General features: G+C 33.4%; 1 protein-coding gene across 3 annotated transcripts in view; it reads left to right on the forward strand.

Moving 5' to 3' along the window:
• CDH18 (cadherin 18) overlaps nt 1–20,606 on the forward strand; it is a 419,127-nt gene that overhangs the window by 397,802 nt on the left and 719 nt on the right. The window contains exon 11 of one of the 3 annotated variants that reach the window (XM_036280557.1): nt 13,678–13,929. In XM_036280557.1, coding sequence (XP_036136450.1) covers nt 13,678–13,929 — 252 coding nt within the window. The remainder of the gene's footprint in view (nt 1–13,677; nt 13,930–20,606) is intronic. The other 2 variants (XM_036280558.1, XM_036280559.1) reach the window with 2 other exon arrangements.

Raw genomic sequence — 20,606 nt, forward strand, 5'->3', positions numbered from 1 at the left:
AAAACATGTAGTAACTTAGTTTTATTTATATATATAACTATGTAGTAATATACTCAGAAATTAAAATTTAAAATATAATTATATATGTGCTTGTGTGAATATATAATGTGCATGCAAATTTTATCTACAATACTATAGTTATCAAACAGAGAAAAAAGTATATAGAACTTTATAGAGAAATATAGAGAAATGCAGTTTTATATATATATATATGTAGAACTATATAGATATAAATTTATATCATAGATTTTACATTTTAATTTTACATAGAAATATGTGTGTATATATAAACATGTAATGCATATATATGCATATGTATATGTATATACACACATACTCACAGATACAGAGAGAAAACAATAAAATGAATTGATAGATATCATTACATCTAGACTGGACACAAATAAAAATTTAACAAGTCAAATGTAAAATTTATTAATTCATACAAATAAAATTCAGGTACGTCAAAATAAAGAAACAATATCAAAACATTTAAGAGATAAGCAGTATAAAATGTCTGAAAGAATTAAGAAAAAATCAAAGCTATAAGCAGTATATGTAGATAAAATCACAGTTTTTCAAATTGAAAATATATGAACCTTCACAATTAAAATAAACACTACATGCGAAGCACAAAATTAGATCTATACTTGGATACCTCAGTTTTAACCGTCAAAGATAGAGAGGGGAAAAAATAACTATCAAAAATGAAAGGAAAATACTTTTAAAAAAATCAAACCCGGTGATAATTAGGCTTAAAGTAGATTCCTTGTTTAAAAAGAAAAAGATAACTAAAGTTGATAAACATCATATGTTCAAAATGCTGTAGAAACATAATTTTAATTGTCTACCTTCTCTATACTATTTAGTTAAAAGTGGTAAACTAATATATAGTAATATAATCATTAAATACTTTTTTCCCTTTTATGAGAGGAAACTTTATTCTTACTATTGACATTTTCATAAATATTCTATCAATCTTTGTCTTCAGGGTTTCTGAAAGAAATAATAGGCAAAAAATAACTTGTAATCAATATTTTATTTCATTTGTTAAAATTTAGTGTTAACGCTAAATAGAACAAAAATCTTTAATTTCTAAAGCAAGAAAAGATTTTTAAAATGTTAAATAGCAAAGCTTATTTTATCAACAGAATGCAGATCAGAAAGCAGACTAAAAGGTGGAAAGTAGAAGCATGGACAATTTAAAAAATAAGTAGAAATTGGTTCAAATATGCCATAGACACAATCAGATTAAATATCATGCTTAAAGATTTCATTATATTTTTATAATATACTATTTTACCAAATGATTGAATCAAAATTCTCAAAATTTCATGTTAATCTACAAACTAAATATAATTTTACTCATAAATTGAATTTAATAATCTGCTAATAAAATAATAATGGTAAAGGATTGAGAAAAGCAAGAATGTATTGAAAAAAAAGATTAAAGTTGTATGGTTAGAGGAAGGAGAAGAGGCATATCTTAACAGAGATCAAGATGTTATAAAGATGAACACAGTGAAATCCCTGATAGTTGATTTTCTTTTTTTTGTGATGCAAGTGCCTGACTTAAACTTTAATTGCTGAAGCAGCCACCTCAAAGAAGGCTATCTGTAATCAACCATCACCAGCCACAGATTGCATCCCCCCACCACACCCCCTTGGTTTTAGAGATCTTGGTAATTTCAATAACTGATCATTTGAGCTTCTTGTTTATTTTTCTCCTCCCACACTTCAAATTCACACTCCTATGTTTTTCATTCATATAAAGTGTGAGCCTGCAAAATCCTAAGTCCCCACCCTCAACCCCAATAAAGGCAGAATACCCAACCCATGGACACACTCTCATTCTCTACCTGCGACCTCTCTGGCCCCAGGTGTGCCATGTAATTTCCTGGACAAGTAAGCAATGAACCATTTTCCAAAGTTTTCTGGTGGTGATTGCTTTTATTATCTTGCAGTGATAATAAGAACCACAAGGGCCAGTCCAGCCACAACACAGGTTATCCACAGTATGAGATGGGCACACAACAATGAGGTGCTCCTTAAGTGTGGTACTAGTGCAGGGATAGATAAATAAATGAGAACTAATTGAGAGGGCTAAAATAAAATCATTAGATATCTAAATCTATGTATAAATATATGAGCTTGATAGAAGGCCAAGGTAGCATTTTTAACCATTGTGAAAAGGATGATTCAAGAAGTACATTGGAAAGGACCAACTGGCTATATATCTAGAGAAATTAATATTAGAATCCCTTATATACATATACACAAATAAATTGTAGATAGATTAAATAACTATACAATCAAAATTTTAAGAGCTTTTAGAGGAAACTGTAATGGGCTGGCTACATTTTGTAATTGGCATAGGAGATAATTTTTATAAAAGATAAATATCACATTCATAAAATATTGACAAATGTCATAAGGTTAAAATTATTTTATTTCTGCATCAAATTATTTTCAAACAAAATTTGAAAACAGGTCAGATATAGCCATGCATATAACTTAACAAGGATTACTACCATGAATATATTTAAAACATCCCACAAAATAAAATGAACATTCCAAGATAAAACAGTTGAAGGACATGAAAGAATAAGTAATCAACAGAAGAATAATACCAAAACAGTAAGTCAACATATGAACATTTTTTCTAAATTATTAATAATCTGAAACATAAAAATGAGAAAACAATAATATAATAGTCACATGTACTTCATTAGATGTAAATTTAAAGCAAAATTTAGGCATGTCAATGGTTCAACAACCAAGTTTTGAAGATGTGTAATAGTAACATTCACAACTTGCTATTGAGATTATACCCTACTGATACATGAACTAATCAGTGTTAACACAACTTCATGGATGATGGTAGAAGGCTCCATACTCTTGGGTCAGGGCAGAAGGCTCAACACTCCCAGGTCAGAGAGATAAATGAGTTGATTTCTCATGACATGGGAAGCAGTATCAACTTCATGTTTTCTCTAATTTCCCTTCCCCCAAAGTCTCAAGAGAGTGACATGAAGTGGCCCAGGTGCATGCAGATGAACTTGGAATTAGGAAATCCCAACATTCTACAATGCGCTGAAAGAAAATCAGGTTGGATTTTGCCCCAGAGGTAGTAATTACATGTATTGTATTGGGTGATAAACAAAACTGCCTTCCATTCTGGAAGGAGATTCTCTCTCTCCCTCTTGTCTGAGACTGTTCTGAATGAGAGCTCCTGCTGTGTGCTGTGACATGAGTAATAAAGTCCTTTATGTCTGACCCAGGAGCTTTGTGTCTTCTGCCAGCATCCATAAAATTGTAGCAGGCTAACTTGTTAGCACATGACTATGATAAAATCTCAATTACTTTATATTTCTTGACACTTCATTGGACTAATTCCTAATAGAAACAATTGTAAAAAAAAAAAAAAATCTGTTTTTTATTATAGGTTGTTCATATATGTATGCTTAGTTTATCTCAGAGACAGATGGCTTAATAGTGTATATGCCCCAAATCATATAAGCTAGCTAATATTTTCATGCCAAGTAAGGTCTTCCTCCATTGATACTCTGATGGGAGTCTCCTGTTTATCACTCAGATCTGCTTACTAAATAATTAAATTTAACATCATGTTCCGGGTTTTTTTCAGATCTTTACTATCTTCATTAGATCTTTTTTTGTCATATGTTTTATCTCTCATTAATTTGGAATCTGCTAATTTATCTGAACATGGGAGAACAGATGTCTTCTTGAGTGTTCCATCCTATTTATATAAAAGTGTTTTTTTACTTGGAACCTATTTTTTTATAATTCACTGTGACATATGCTGGGACTATCTTGGTAGAAAACACCAGCATGCAGCTTATGTTCTGCTCAAGGAAGCAAGAGTCCTATCAAAGAAAATATGTCCATTCAAAGAAAACGTAGTTCAAACAGACTGCTTTAGTCGACAGCCATTCCTTCCTTTGTATAAAGATGGAAATCTCTGGTGAAATTTTATATCTTTTTCACATTTTTTAAATCTTTTTCTCTATTTTCTTGAACATAATAGTATTTATGATTTTATAATAATTGTCAGTTAATTTTCATATCTCAATAAAGTGACAAGTTTTGTTTTGTTTTTTTATAGGAGTACTGGAGAGGCAAGACTGGGACTAATGATGTTATTCTTGTTAGTCTAGTAGTTTTTGGTTGGATGTCACACAGTGTGTAAACCTAGAAGATTCTCAAATGACAATATATTTCTTCCAAGAATAGTCACCATTTTCTATGATAGGCAATGCAAGAGGGAAATCATTACCTGTTCCAATCATAGTTGAGCTAAATCAGGCCAATTTGCAGTTTCCTTTAGATTCGGTCTATCTCAGGTTTGTCTGTTTCTGGCATGGCCCTCTGAGACTTCCAGTGGATTGATTGCCTGTTGATGCCATTTACCCTGGTCCCTAACTCTAATCATTGTGCAAGAACAAGGGACAGCAAAAGGAACAAACGAATGAAAAATAATAACAAAAACAAACAAACAAACTCTTCTTTGTTTTCCAGCTTAGAGTTTTATCTTCCTGATAAACTTCCAATTTGACAAATATATTTAGAAAAATCAGCCGTGTGGTTGAGACCCCTCAATTTACAGGCCCTAAAGACTTCTATAAAATTCCCCTAGTTTCCCTGTCCCCAGGTTGGAATTGCAGCCTCTTGTCAGTACCTAGTGTAATAAGCAGATACATTGCAATCAATAGTTCACCTCTCCAAACTCTTCCCCTTTGGAATCTAATCTCTCTAGTTATTTTGCTTTAGCAGTTCTCTCATGCCATTTTTCTCTTGAAAAAGTCAGACTTTTTCTTTATCAGTGGGAGTATTGGTCAATGAAACTGTTTTACTCAGACTTAACATTTTATAAAGCAAGGGTCATTCAATAGTTGGGATAGAAACTGGGTTTGGAAGAAAGGACACTATTCAGTAATAATCTGATCATCGTCAAGATGCTGGCTGCCTAAATGTTCGCTGATATGCAATAGATATTTGTTCTTTAAAATTTAATAAAGTTGGTTCAGGACTCCATCCTATGTACTGATCAAAATCAAGATACTCTCCAAAATTTCTGTACACACACACACACGCCACTGAGCCCTGTTTCCTAGACTAACATTTCACACCGGCTGTCCAGCACATTCTACTCCAGCCTCAAACTACATTGCTATTTACCACCACCCTTCTCCCTTCTTAGAATGCTTTTCTCTAAAAGAAATTCTGTATTCAGCTCTTAACTAAACATTGTTTTTCTCCTGCCACTTAATCGATAAGGTGCTACGCGCTGTCCTCTGTCAATAAGGCAGTGATCTGAGCTGGCCGGAATGTAAGGAATTAAAACACCCAGCTCCTACTTTCAAGGAACTTGCTATCTAATTGGGGAAATAAAGATGATATGCAATGTCACTGGTAATTAGGGGCAGTGAAATGTGAGTTACTTGGAGATCACTAACAGGCATATTGTTAAAAGAGGTGGGACATGATTTGACTTAAAGGACAGAGTGTTCTACCAGGTAGAGCCAGTTAGAGAATCCCTTTTAGTTAGGTGGGGAATGATGAGAGCAGAGAGTTGACAGAATGCGTCAGTTATGTCAGTTAGAAGGAGCTAACAAGGGGGATATGGCAAAGCAGAGACACAGGCATTTTTATCTGCTATTAATACCATTAAGTAATAAGCACTGTGCCTAACTCTGTACTCCAAAAATGAATAAGGTATTTTGTCATGAATCTTTTAGCTGCTCTGGTACCAAACTGTGGTAGATAGAAAAAATTGTGATAAACAGAAGTATTCAATAGTTATCTAGAAAGTTATAACCCCCCTTACCTATTAAATACTAAAAACTTTGATTTGGAAAATAATCAAGTGAAAGAATTCTTTACCTTCTTTTCAGAACATATATAGAAATATATATATATTGTATATATGTTTTTTGATAATAACCTTATGTATATCATTAACTAATATATTAACAATTAAACAATTTTATTTAAATTTTAAAAATCTGATTCAGAATGTAGTTTTTAAGTTGTAGCATTTTTAAATTGTATTAATCTAAAACAACAAAAAATGCACTAAATGTTTCCTGATTAAGATGCAGTTTTTTCCTGCTATCATCTACTCTTTGCATCATGATAAGTAGGCTTTAAATGTTAGCATCAAAAACCCCATTGTATAATTTTGACTTCTTAACCAAATGTCTATAGCAAATGAACTATAACTATGTCACAGTCTGTTATTAGAGGCTTACCCAGGAATCTGTGCATGTAATTCCTTTGCTCATTCATCTTGTAATATAAAAGTATAACCTAATCCCCCAATATAAAATTGTCATTAGTCTACAGAGTAAGTCTGTTCTGCTTCATGATCTTTTATGCTGCCTCTTGAGACTCGGTTTAATTTGGGGCAAGGAGTTTTGCTAGCCTAATTCCTAGGCTTAATACCAATTGCCAAGTGTATTTATAAACTTACAGATTTTAGTAGGGGGAAAAGTAATTTATAACTGAGATACAAGTGTATTCAGGGTTCGAAAGAGCATTTAAGATGCCCTTCAAATTTGGGACAGCTACAGCTCATATTTACCCCTTCCCTCTTCTAATGTTCATTTTCTGGTTTTATAGACACTTGCATTAGAATAATAATAAAGGAACCCAAACAGCACATTCTTTTAAAAATAATAAAAGAACTGCACTGAAAATTATGATTTTAAATATATTAAATACATGGTTTTGTAGATTGTCCTTTTCAACTTGTAGCAACATTTTGAAGATACTGTTTTTTTGTGTGGTTTCATTACTTTTTATTAGTTTGTTTGCCATACTTATTTCTACTTCTAAAAATAAGGTCATATTATTTATAAATCTTTTGCGATTTTTAGCAAAACACTTAAATAGGAAAATACTGCTTTTCCTTGTGGATGTATGGGTTTAGTGAAAGAATATCTAACTTTGAGTTTACATTGCCTTGAGTTTAAGATAATTTTCAACTTTGACCATGTCACTATTAAAAAGGTGTTTTTTGGCGTCTTCGTTCAAATTTCACTTAATTTGTAGTGAAATGCTGTTATTTAGTTTGATATATACTAGAAACCATGGGACATTTTAAGTTTATTTTGTACTTGTTTACCATTGTCAGATGTGTAGTAGTCAATATTCCCAGAGTTTATTTCTATCCTTCAAACCACAACTCACAGCTGGTGCTGTAATTTCTCTAGAGAGCATAACCATTTAAAATTCTGTTTTTATCCACAGGGCTTCAAAAGACCATTTAGCAGTTCGTTCATTCCTAAGTAAAATAACAGCATAGCCCGTCCTGAGAACAGAGCTGGGCACAGTCTCAGACGTCCTCTGGTGGACGTGGGAGCCCGGTGCTTGCGGAGTCACGCAGCAGTGGCTGTGATGAAGCCGATTTTGTTTGCTATGACTCTTTTTCCTCCCAGTCAGATCTCGCGAAGTCTTCACTCACAACGTTTATACAGTCACACCTTATAGAATCACACTATCCTTTGTGCAAGGTAGAACCCAGAGCTTGACTAATGAGAGGCCAACAGTCTGTACGCAGTCTTGACCCTGAAATGGAGAAGTATGACTTGCAAGTGTAGTGATTTGATTTGTATTAGTGGGCCTGTTGTTGTTGTTGTTGTTGTGTGTGTGTGTGTGTGTGTGTGTATGCTTTTCTTATGTCCTTATTTTAACTTCTGTTGATTTTTTTTTTACTTTTGTGTATCTTTTTCAAATGAGTCTGCCAGCCTGTACCTCCTCTCAACATTTTTTAAAAATTGTTACTGATTCTTAGAGAGAGAGAGAGAGAGAGAGAGAGAAACATCAATGTGAAAGAGAAACATCCTTTGGCTGCCTCCTACATGCCCCCAACTGGGGATCCAGCAGGAAACTCAGCCTGTGTCCTGACCAGGAATCAAACTGGCAAAGAGGCCAAACCATCTGAGCCACAGCAGCCAGCCTCTCACATTCTTAGACTCTGCTCCTACTCACAGTGAGAACAGAAGAACAGCTGACTCATACTCACTAAGCCAAAAAATAAAAGTAGAAAAACAAAATAAACATATGGCTAATTTTACCATTTCTTACCATTTCGTTTGCTTTCCTTTTTATTACACACTTTTGCCTTAATTCCTTCCTTGCTCAGAACCACAGAATGATATTATTATGGGAGTTATCTCTCCACCCTGTGCCTTCAGGCGAGGGGGGGCTTTAAGCAATTAAAAAAATAGGTTTATGTGTTATTAATATCTAAGGATTAGCCTTATAATTTCCATCAATGTTTATAAATTTAGTGACTCTAAGCAGAACTTCTTCTGCTTTGATTCATCTGTTCCGTACTAAAAATAATAGCATTTGTTAAGTTATGTGAAAAATAATAGGTAGAAGGTTTCTCTTTAAAAACAAAAACAAAAACAAACCAACCAACAAAAGAAACCCTGCTGTTTTCATCTCTACTTTAAAAAATATATTATTGTGATGTTTATGAATAATTTTAAATTGGAGGTTAGCTTTCTATTTTAAAACATTCCTTTTTAAAAATTCTTTATCACCTTCTCTGCCTAAATTAATACTCTTATGCAAATTTGTGTTATTCATAATCAGATTTGCTGATATTCTTCAAGATTTATATTTTTGTTTCATAGATTTTTATATTCTTTTTACAAAGTCTGTTATACAGAGTCATATGTACACAAACATGATATCAAAGAAGGATTGAACAGTTTCATGTGTGGTTTTAAAATGTTGATACTAGATGTAACTTCCTTAGAGAAAGGGATGCTTGCCTGCTGTGCGAGGGGGAGATGACTCAAAGGAAATGGAAGAATCAAATTAGAATAACTACTTTATGGCAACAGATAAAAATTGGGTAGTAATAGACTGATTACTAATCTCCTCTGAGAGCATACTTAAAGTTTCCGTATATACTTGGTGGCATTGACTGAGATGGTTATAACTATTTTACCCTCACTATTTCTGAATCTGAAAGCAGAAACCTGAGACAATAGATGTTGTGTTTATCTGGGATTTAAAAATGATCAAGAAGGAGTGTGGCAGATGGTCAAACGAATGACATTCCAGGGTGCAAATAAAAACCTAATGACATATTGGATCTTACAGTTGTCGTTTGGCAGAAACACAAGTGAGGTGGGAAGATATTTACAAACTTAAATGAACAGGCAGAACCAAGAGTCTAAAAATTGAAATGAGGTCAATTCTAAGATAAAAGAAGGGAAGTCAGAAAACATGAGAGAAAGAATAAACCTTCAGTAGAGAACATGAGATCATGCTGCTGAAGTATTATAGATATATTGGATCATACTGGTTTTAATTTCTTATTACGTGTCAACATAACAAAGACACCATAAAAAAGACAAGTTCCTGCTGAGTATAGTTCAAGTAATTATTTATCAAGTATCTGTTATGTGAAAGGAGCTTTGCAGAAAAGCAAAAGAGCATTGTTCCATGCATGGGCTCTGATAATAGTTAAATTATGAATGAATCTTAGTGCTTCTGAAAGACCAGAAAGAAAGAAAAACATGAAAACAACATGAAGCCATGCATATTTATCTGTCTGGTGGAAGTTAAGGTTCTATTTATGACTTTCTCTTCAGACATACATTTTTTAAGTCTCTTAAGAGATCCACATCTGAGAATCTCAATCATTTCTTCTCTTCTAATAGATTTGGAAATATTATTTTAATAGTCTGCTACACTATACTTGTCATAAAGTATACCTTTATGCCTGCTTATGAAACAAGAAGTTTGTTGAAATGACAGGAGTATATGATTGTCTAATAATTTAGGAGTTTTGAAGAACACATAGTGTTAACAATTTCCAAGACATAAAGTAACATTGAACTTTAGGATTTGTTTGCTTCAGGAAGTGTTTTTAAAGCATACCTTATTTTAATCTAAACTCTATTACTGTTTACTACATAGAAATAGAGATTAGAATTTTTCAAGATCATTTAAAATATTGAAAAATAAAAAAATAGACATAAAATGATAGTTACAGAAAATTGTATCTGATTTGCCGAATCATTGAGAAACTTACCTTATTTGTAGCCTTCTATTTCTGTAGAAATATAGAGGTTGGAAGTATAGCTACTCAACATTGTATTTTACTATAAATATTTTTATGGAAGGTCCCCACAAAATTATCAATTATAAAATTCCTGGAATTCTTATAGCTACAAAAATATAAATTTTATTATAATTATTGCTTTTCAAAGGGCTCTAAATGTCAATTATTTCACAGTCATCATAATGTGTTTACATGAGTCAATATATCTGCCTGGCAGTCTCCCTGATTTCTCCTATATGCTCCCATATCCTTTACTGAACAAGAAATTGATATGTAAGAAAATACACGATGCATTGACATTTATTTTGAAAAATTAAAAAATGTTCAAGGCTATTTCAACATTACAATGAAGATATAGTTGCTGTCAATATCAAGACTATATTGGTTATATTCATAAAGATATTAATTACTAAGAAAGTTTGCCAATTTGTTCTGGACACTTTCTGAGACCCTTAATTCCATAATAAACATGTAGATTTCTCACACTCTGATTTTTCAAAGATTCTCCATATGATAAATTTTTCTAACTCTTCCCATCCCAGTCAAGTTCTTCTAGATACACACTCCATTGGGTTGATGCACATCTTTTAAGGTAGGAAACCAAAAAGTGTGCACAAAATTCCAATGAAGTTTTCTCAATGAAGAGATGCATAGAAATTGTATACCTTTATTGAATGCTTCTCAAACTGTTTTAACCCATTTGGCCTCTCTATGGCCATTCCTCTCATAGGATACTTTTCAAAGTTTATAATCTAACATGCATTTTTATTTTATATCTTCTCGTTAATTTAAGGTCTTGTGCTGGTTGTTCAAAAGCTTCTTGAATCCTAATTCAATATGTTATCTGAATTGGCTTGGCTGCCAAATATTCTGTAAGCTTCTGTCCTCATCCCAAAACTCTTGAGCGTTAGAAAAAGAACCAAGCTTGTGTACACATTATTAGAGCTAGTCTTTTATTTGACATTGATAATTAGCACTTCTCATCTGCTGTTGTTCTAGCATACTCTGGTTTTGCTTTATTCACCTCATTTTGAATTATTTTTGTTCATTTGGAAGGCATACATGACTTTGTATAACACTTGGTTTCTTTTTTAAAACATAAAGTTTAGAGATTTGTTGCTGTGTCTAATTTTGCAGTTTTGGCTAGACAAATTGTGGTGTGTGTGTGTGTATATATAATTTTATCCCTTTCATTTTAGTTAAAATTTTTTCTTTTTCAAGTTCAGTGAGCCTTCTGCCAAGCACATTTTTTGGTCATTCTTGTGAGGCACACAATATTCCTTGTCAAGAGCTCATTATTTGGCTGTGATAAGCTTTTCAAGGTGGGCAGCTCTTTGCTTCCTAAATTCTCTTTTGTTTTCTCCAAAAGTGAAACCTTCAACTGGAAAAAAAGAAAGAACATTTTTATGCCTCATTGTCCGAGAGCTTTCTAAGTGAGAACGTACACTACAAACACATTCTCACTTTCTTCTCTTTTCTGATTATGTTTCTGACTGCATCTCTAATAATTATTTTGGAAGAGAATACACTTCCAAATTGAGAATGTGAATGGTACACTAGCCCAGTGCCTGTTACCATGTCATTCCACACATTATTTTTCATGTTCCTTGAGATCAGAGACAGAGCCTCACACCCTTCTTCAGAGGCAGTAAGATCCGCAAACATCTCGTGAGTGTTCACTCACTCATAGCTTTTCCTTAATCTAACGAATTTTAAATAGAAGTAAATTTGTATTAATCATCATGGAGCATCCTACAACTAATAGACATGCTTCCTCAAAGCTCAGGTTTTCTGAGAGACTACCCGGGACTGTCAATACTGTTATATCACGCACATGATGTAACTTATCTTATTTTTCTTTCCCTAATATGAAACTTACTTCAGAATAATCAATTGATATTCTTTTTATTCCTCTTTTGTCATGTACAAAAATATTTTACAATTTCTTATCAGATTATTCATTCATGCTCTAGAACAAGTCTTCAACAACTCACATATCTGTATAGATATCTATATCTATATCCATATCTATATTTATAATACATATATAAAATTATATATATAGAATATATAAAATGTATGTGTTCTATTATTGCATTACATTTAATATTTGGAAAAACTATTTTATTTCTATTGCATTAATTTGGCAATGCACACTAAAGAAAATATATCTGTAGAATATTTTTTGTCACTATCATAAAAAACTTACATGTCATAACATTCCAATTTTCAAAATAAGAGAAACTGATATAGGAGAAAGAATCTCTAAATATAATTATCTAATGATTCATTTACTTCTTAGTGAAAAGTAATTAGGCCACAGGCTAGGTTATCTGGGAAATGACTCTGAACTAGAGCTCAGAGCACAGGATGGTTACTGGACTGTGATCTTGGGATCTACACCTGTGGACCACAGTAAGAGGAGGAGGGGTTGGGAAGAGTTAGAAACCTAGCTACCATGCAGTTGTGCTGCCTCCATACTGATCCCATGGGAAAGTTTGGCAACTAAACTTACTCTTCAATATTGTCTGCATTCAGAGAAAATGGCTCGACCTGTATGACTTCACAGCAACAACTTATTGGTTATGTGCAGCTCCAGAAGGGTGTGGCCTTGTGCCAATCAGCAATCTATAGCCAGGGCAGCATGTCTTCCCACGCAGGGATCTGAGCAGCACATCCAAGTGTACACCGGCACAGTTAAGTTAACTGATGTAAAATGAAGAATAACAATGTGAAAATAACCATGTACCCTGTGCACCTGAAGCTATCAATATGAGTTGGAAATGAATTGGTGCAGAAGAGGCAGTATGACATTGTGGTTTTGAGCAGGGCTCTAGAATGCATTACGATTGTGTTCTGAACATTCACTAGCTCTGTGATTTGGGCCAATTTATCCTCTGGGACTCAGTTTCTGTATTTTCAAATTATTATTTATAGTAAAATAAAATTTTCCCTAAAATGTAAGGAATTTAACATCCTCTCCCTTTTAAAGTGTGTTGATTGATTAAAATATATTATGCGAGCATCTACTAGAGTACATAGCATTTAAAAAAACATGTAAAAATGCAATTAACTATTTTTTTTTCTATTGTTGATTTTCCCATGATGTGCTTGCTATAACAAGAATGCTTCAAACCACAAGTCTAAAAAAGTTTATCAAATGATCTGTTGTCTCCATAAATATATTATCTCTACCGGTGGATCTTAAACTTTTCTGTACATTAATACCATCTAAATAGTTTGTTAAGAATGTAGATGTTCGTTCCTATCACATCTCTGGGTTAGGGTCCACTGGCTCACCCCAAAGTTTACTGTCTGCTGCTTTCCCCCTCCTCAGTCTTCTGCTATTTCCCCTCTCCTTTAGTTTGGACTTGGCTAATTTTTCAAATAGGTTTCTCAATTTGAGAACCAATATTAGTTACTCTTTGATAACTGCCCCTTCATGTTCCCTTTTCCATTTCATAAACAAATTTAAAAAATCACACATCCCCATTTTATTCACTAAAGGAAATGTGACTCTTTAATGGCACTTTACTAAGTACATTTTGTTTTGCTTATGTCTGTCATAGATAACACAGCCAGCATTCTGACAAGGCGGAGGAGATTTAGTCGAACTATTCAGGATGTGTATTATCTCCCCATTATGATCTCTGATGGTGGAATCCCCTCTCTCAGCAGCAGCAGCACCCTCACCATCAGGGTTTGTGCATGCGAGAGAGACGGGCGCGTGCGGACCTGCCATGCGGAAGCCTTCCTGTCCTCGGCTGGCTTGAGTACAGGAGCCTTAATCGCTATTCTGCTGTGTGTTCTCATTCTCCTGGGTAAGTCATTCTAAACCGTCACGTCGTATGAGGGCAATTCTGAATGTGCCCTGGAGTTCTAAATGTGTCCTGCAGTGGTGTGTTAGACAGAGAGAGATAGAGAGGAGAGATTTTGACAAAACTTAAGAAATAGAAATGCATAATGTGAATAACAAAACATGGCTATGCAGGTTTATTTTCATTAATTTGCTCAATACTGCAGTTAATCTAGAACTCATTTGATTCAAATGTGATAAAAAAACAACAACAGTGAAACAGAAAAAAAGAATGGAATATGACAGAGATCATTTTGGAGAGGATCTGTTTTAGAAACAATTCATTTAAATATTCTAAATCCCATATTGAACAGGCTTTTACAATTTATTTCAAAGAGCAAAAGTGGCATTATTCTAAAATTAATCTGAACACCACATTTTAAAAATGTATTTCTTATAGAAACATCTATTAGTCTAAAACATTAGTTAATTCTCAATGTTAGCTGAGTTCTAAAGTTATTAAATCTAAATAATTTGGACCTTAAAGATACTAAGATTTTTTAAGGTACAACTCATAGGATCTTTATTTGATTAAAACTAAAATACTTTCTCTAATTTTGTATTATCTTTTTAATAATCTAAATCTTATCACAACCTCATTTGTAGCTGTTATTGCTATAAACTTTTGAAATTACTATTTAATAAAAAACAGAAAAATCTAGATTTCTATAACAAGAAAAATAGATGTCAAGAACTTTTATGCTTTATAGTTCAAAGTGGACATATATTTATTTTTCCCACATCTTCTCTCCCTTCTATTTCTTTCTTAGCAGTCTTTTCATCTGCTTCTTTCTTGATACTATATGTAGAAAAAAAGAAAAAGAAAAATGGTATATGCTTTGGTGAAACAGATATTCTTTCAAGGATGTTTTCTGTTTGTTGTTGTTGTTGTTGTTTTCCCTGGGGCAGAAGCCAGATAACCTGTACAGAGGGAGTGAAGAACAAAGTGGAATAAGGCTGAAAAGTAGAATGGAGATTTGGGCAGGGGTGAGACAGTTGGGGTCATCTTGGACATGGTAAATGTGGTGGGCTTTGTCCTAGGAGAATAAAGAGAGGTCTAAAGTCACAGAATGTCTTCATAAAATTTAAATTTTGAAAAAGATGACTATGAATGAAGTAGCGAACAGATTTTATGAAGGCAAGAGAGTATACAGGCAAAGTGACTAGGAAGAATATAAAGCATTTTCTTCCGACATAGCAGGTTTGGGCTAACAAACTTAGAGTACAACCAAAGACAGGTGTCTAATATCAAGATGTTTCGGGTGAAATCAGAAGCTGTCTTGGATAATATGGTGCAGGTTCCCAGATGAAAGTATTTATCACAATTTTAACTAAAGTACCTGAGATTCAATTTGAAAAGTGCAGTGGTAATAATTTCAGGTCTCTGAATGAAATTAATGTCTGTGACATACTGTCATTTTTTGAAACAACTTTCCATGGGAAAAAAATAAAATACCAATAAAAAGTGATCTTGGATAAATTTGATATATGGCTGAGTTAGAACTGTATCAGAGAAGACCTTTTATCTCTTGCTGAACGTGGATCCTGATCGTCCCTGAGCTGGTGGATGTCAGAAGTGCACTTTGTGGAGGTCACTGCAGCTTAAGAAAATAAGGAGATGATAGATTATGACTGATCTGTGATAAACTTGAATGTGATCATTAAGTCAAGAAGGATGTGATAGCAGAGGAGAGCAAAGGAGAAATCAGAGAAGTAAGAATATTAGTAAAGTATAATGTCACAGAAGTCAAGGAAGAAAATGTGTTATAGTGTGAAGACCATTCAACAATGTCCAAAGCTGCTCAGAGGTTAGATAAATAGATTACCAAAGAGTATCACTTGCACTTAGCAACATGGAATATGGGGTTTGGTGCACCATGATAAGAACTGTTTTACTGCATCTAGTCTTTAACAGTAGATATACGGCAGAGAAGGAAATCAGAAAAATCAGGCTTTTTGGAGTTTATTTGTGTATTGATTGGTCACAATACTATTTTTTTTTTTAGATATTGATACATTACATTTTTATGTCTTTGAAAATTAAAGAAAAATCTCTCATAAACAAACTAGAACTGAAACTAAAACAAAATAAAACAACTACACACATTGATCCCTTTAGGATTTTTAACTTAACCATAAAATATAGAACTCAGTTACTTTAACATAAATTCTTCCAGAGTCTTAATTCTAGAAGACAGTTCATTTGGGAGGGTAATGTTACCTTTGACTTTTGTTAACATTTATCATCCTAAAACTATTTTCCTTTACTAAGATAAGACCTTAAATAGTAATTGAAACATGTTACTATTCAGGTTCACTTTAGGTGTATTATGTAAAATAACATTTTTTTATTTTATGAAATAATATTTTCATTGAATTTACTTTATAAAATTTTATGTTCCCTTTGGAATAAATAAGAGAGCACTTCTAAATTTTATGTGTTCCCTAAGCACTAATGAAGCCAAGATGCTATTTGATATGTTTATTCCCTCAATTTTTATTGAGACTCAAATGTGTTTTCATACTTTTATCCAAAGGTTTTGATTAAGTTCTTATCTCAGGTTTAAACAATTATTATTTATAATGTAATTTATATACATTTTGGACATTTTAAGTGTTTTTATTGTTATTCTGAAGATATCTAACCAACAGACTCAGAATATATTAATTTGTAATTTTAAAATAATGTTGGTTAAGGTGTGAGTTTATAATTTCTAGGGAATATATCAGTAATAACAAAGGTAGAAAAATCTTTATTTCAGACCTTGTAATTCTGAAATAACATTCAACCTTAAAAGCTAAACACATCATGAAATTAATATTTTAATACTGAGATATATTTAAACTAGTAGTCGTTTGTTTGTAAAGTGACCTTAATTGTATAAAAACCTAGCCCTAGTTTTGTCACTAATTAATGGTGTGACCTTAGACAAACCATTCAGTCTCTTCTTTGTACAGTATTGCTGAATCTATGAAAATAAAGTTTCAACTACAAGGACCTAGAGCGTTCTATAAAATTGTGTGGTACTTATTTATGTTTTACTATAATAATACATATATAATAGTATTTATTATAGGTTAAATATGATTGAATATTTTACACTATGTTCAGACTCCTTCTATGTATATATTGATTAACAGAAAATGGTGCTTGAAAATCAAAGGGCTTAAAGTTCAATGGTAGATGTACACATTGTGAGTAGGATATTGTTCTGTCAGAATTACCTTTTTCAAATCGATTTCATGGGGTGGACAGAAGAAAATTAAGAGTGAGCCTTCGTTGTGCAATCAGAGTTTGGTGCTAGGCGAGGGGCAGCTTTGTTTCCTTCCCCTCCTTGTATCTGACGTGTGTTTCCCATCCTCACCTCACCACTTGCCAGGAGGACCAGGCAGCTGACAGAGCAAATCTTAATCCCATTTGGCCCAATCATACCTCTACCAGCTACCCCTGTGTTCCACACATCACATATAAGTAAGTGACTTAGATGAGTGCACCAGCTAGACTGTTCATGCTCTTAGATGTTAATACTTGATAAATGGAGATCAGGGTGGTTTTGGTGTGAGGAAAGTAAGGGACTAGGAGACAAAAGTGAAATTGATAAGGAGATGACTCTCAACCTATTTGTCATCAGAGCTATCTTAGAAGACTTTGTGGACTCCCCTTGGTTTGAAAAATGAAGTTTCAATGAGAAGCGCCAGTACCAGCTGCAATCAATAGATGGCAGAAGCTAATAAAAATAATATTTCTGATGTGGGCCACCTCATTCTATCAAATTTAATATAAATATATGATTGCATAGAAAAGATCAAGTGATATTTTTAGGGTAAAAAAACCTACTATAAAAAGTATTTTAAAAATAGATGATTCTTTGCCATCCACACGAGAATCGTGGAATATTTACTGTGTGCCTTCTGCTCCAGAAACACCTACCGAACAACCATGTATGTAAAGTCATCCAAAGCATGCATTATCATTCATGTTTCCACATTCTTCTCTGAGGTGATTTCAATTTGCCTTTGACTAGAGGGACCATATGTTCTTATTTGTCCTGATGTCCTGATATAATTATAAACAACATCCTTTTAACTCTTAAAGTGTCTCAAATTGTATGATTTATTATATGTTGATCCCTATATTAAATAGGTGTAACAAATCTAGGAATATTGGTCACTGGAAAATAACTGTCTAAGCCTGGAAAGAAATAGATGTAAACTCTCAAAGTTCAAACTCAACTAATATCTACATTTTGGATCAAATATATCAGGAATGTTTTCTTAAGTTTTAGGGAATAAGCAAACATAAACTATCATAATAATCAACCCAGCATTATCCCCTATGTTTTATTAGGCAAATATGGCACTGATATTGGTGAAGGGAAAAAATTTGCCTCCATACTTTGACAATAATATTGATCCCATTCTCCCTGTTATGCATGCACATAAATCCCCTTGGCATCAACCACTCATTATTTCAACATAAAGGAAAATAACTTGATTTATTGACAAATGTTAAGAAATTTTGCTGTAGTAAATTAGGCAGTGTATAGAAATAGATGTTTTAATCTGGAACAGCCTCCTCACTTAATCTTAAAGATGAATAGAAATATATAGTGGATGATAAATCTAAATCTCAGAATACAATGATGTGAGTTCCTTGAGGATGTTGCTTGGGCCATTGAATTAGAAGGCTCTCGGCTGAATTTACACTAAAATAAACAGAGAAGTATTAAGCGCATATTTACTACATTCAGTGAAAGTCACTTATTTTTTAATATAAAATGCTATACTAGAAAATATCTTTGAAGTGTAAGCAACACAGATGGGAAACAGTTTCATTCTGTAGTAATTATCTGTGAAGCAGGGCTGCGTAGCATCAGCATTTAATTTTTGACTTTTCAAACACAGTGACCCAAGCTTCCTTGTGCCTGCTCCATCTCCCCCATTGCATGTCCCCTTTACCTTATCAGTGTCCTCTTTTATTCCATACTTCTCCAGATAATTCTCTGACCCTTTCTAAAAATGCTTGTCTTTTTTTCCCTTCATCCCCATAGGCTCTCACTTGCTTTACTTTGTAAAATCAGATTCCTTCCCATGTACTCTGACCATCTCCTTTCACATGTCCAGTAGTAGACTTCTGTCCCATAATTATCCTTTCTAGTTCTGGCTTAAAAATCTATTCCCCTTCCTCTCCATATTTTGAAGTATTAAGCATATGTACATTATGATATCTAGTTCAGATATAGGCAAAGGTGATCTACATTGCTTAGGTGAATACATTAAAGGGGTTAAACTATGAAGAGGAGCAAAGAGACAATAACAATACAAATAAGACCAGAAGTTACTTTCAAAGGTAAGGGGTAAATGGGCAGTTTCTAGGGTACTGGGTATGTTCTTAATCACAGAATATCTAACCTGGTGTTTGTTTGCTTTGCAACCATTTATTAAAGCTTACATATAATCAGGGCTGCCAGATAAAATATAGTATACCAAAATGAAAAAGAAAATAAATACATAGATGAAATACAGTATATAAATATGAATTTCAGATTAAAATATATTTTTAAAATAAGGAAGCAGAATGTGGTCATGGAAACATCACAGTCTTTGATGTGAGAAGTCTTAGATTATGGTCTAAGCTCTCCCACCTGCCAACTGTGTGATCTTCGATTTTGATCATAGTTATTCATGTAATCACTCTTGAGTCTCAGTTTTCTCATTTTTATTTATTTATTTATTTATTTATTTATTTATTTATTTTTATCCTCACCCGAGGACATTTTTTGTTCAGATAGAGTGGGACAGAGAAAGAGGAAGAGAGAGAGAGAGAAACATCAACATGAAAGGGACACATCGAGTGGCTGCCACCCACACAACCAACCCAGGCTGGGGACAAACTGCAACGGTGGTACACGCCCTTAGCGGGAACAGAACCCGAGTCTCTCTGGACCACAGGCCGACGCTCTAACCGCTGAGCCAAACCTGCCAGGGCAGTTTTCTCATTTTTAAAATGAGCAAAACCCCAGCTCTGTTGTGAAGATTATGACGTTATGGAAAGAACAATGTGTAAACCAAAAATTTTCTATGAAACTTAAAGTGTATGCAAATAAAATAACACTTTTGAAGCTTGATAGGAAATGCAATTATTGAGGCATGATGATATTTTTCTAAAAGAAAATGCTCAAAAGAGACCAACCATATAAAATATTTCTGCTTTGGTTTCCAACAAAGCATCAAAAGCATACACTTTATGGTAGAGATGCCTTCCTATTTTAAAGATACTTAAAATACCCTGCCTTTAGTACATCTCCCTAGAGGAATTAAGTATCTGTAGATAGACCCACACACACCATCATTTTTCTAATGAAAATTTCATATTCCTTTTCCATCATCAGTTTTCCTCAGTGTACATACTAAGTGGCTACACAGCAATCTCAAACGCATACGCCTGGCAAATGAGCACATTGTGGCATTCTAGAAAAAGTTAGAATTTCTAATGTTTTATAAATATAATATTTTTTACATTCTTTGAGATATTAAAAAACCTTGCGGCATGATTCAGAGAGTGCAGAGACCAGGGTTGTGCCACAACGGAGGCCTAAATGGAAGGCAGTTGAGGAGGATTGAAAGTTGCTGATGTCAAAT

The sequence above is a fragment of the Molossus molossus genome, unplaced genomic scaffold, assembly GCF_014108415.1.
Source record: "Molossus molossus isolate mMolMol1 unplaced genomic scaffold, mMolMol1.p scaffold_m16_p_3, whole genome shotgun sequence".
In the NCBI taxonomy this organism is placed as follows: domain Eukaryota; kingdom Metazoa; phylum Chordata; class Mammalia; order Chiroptera; family Molossidae; genus Molossus; species Molossus molossus.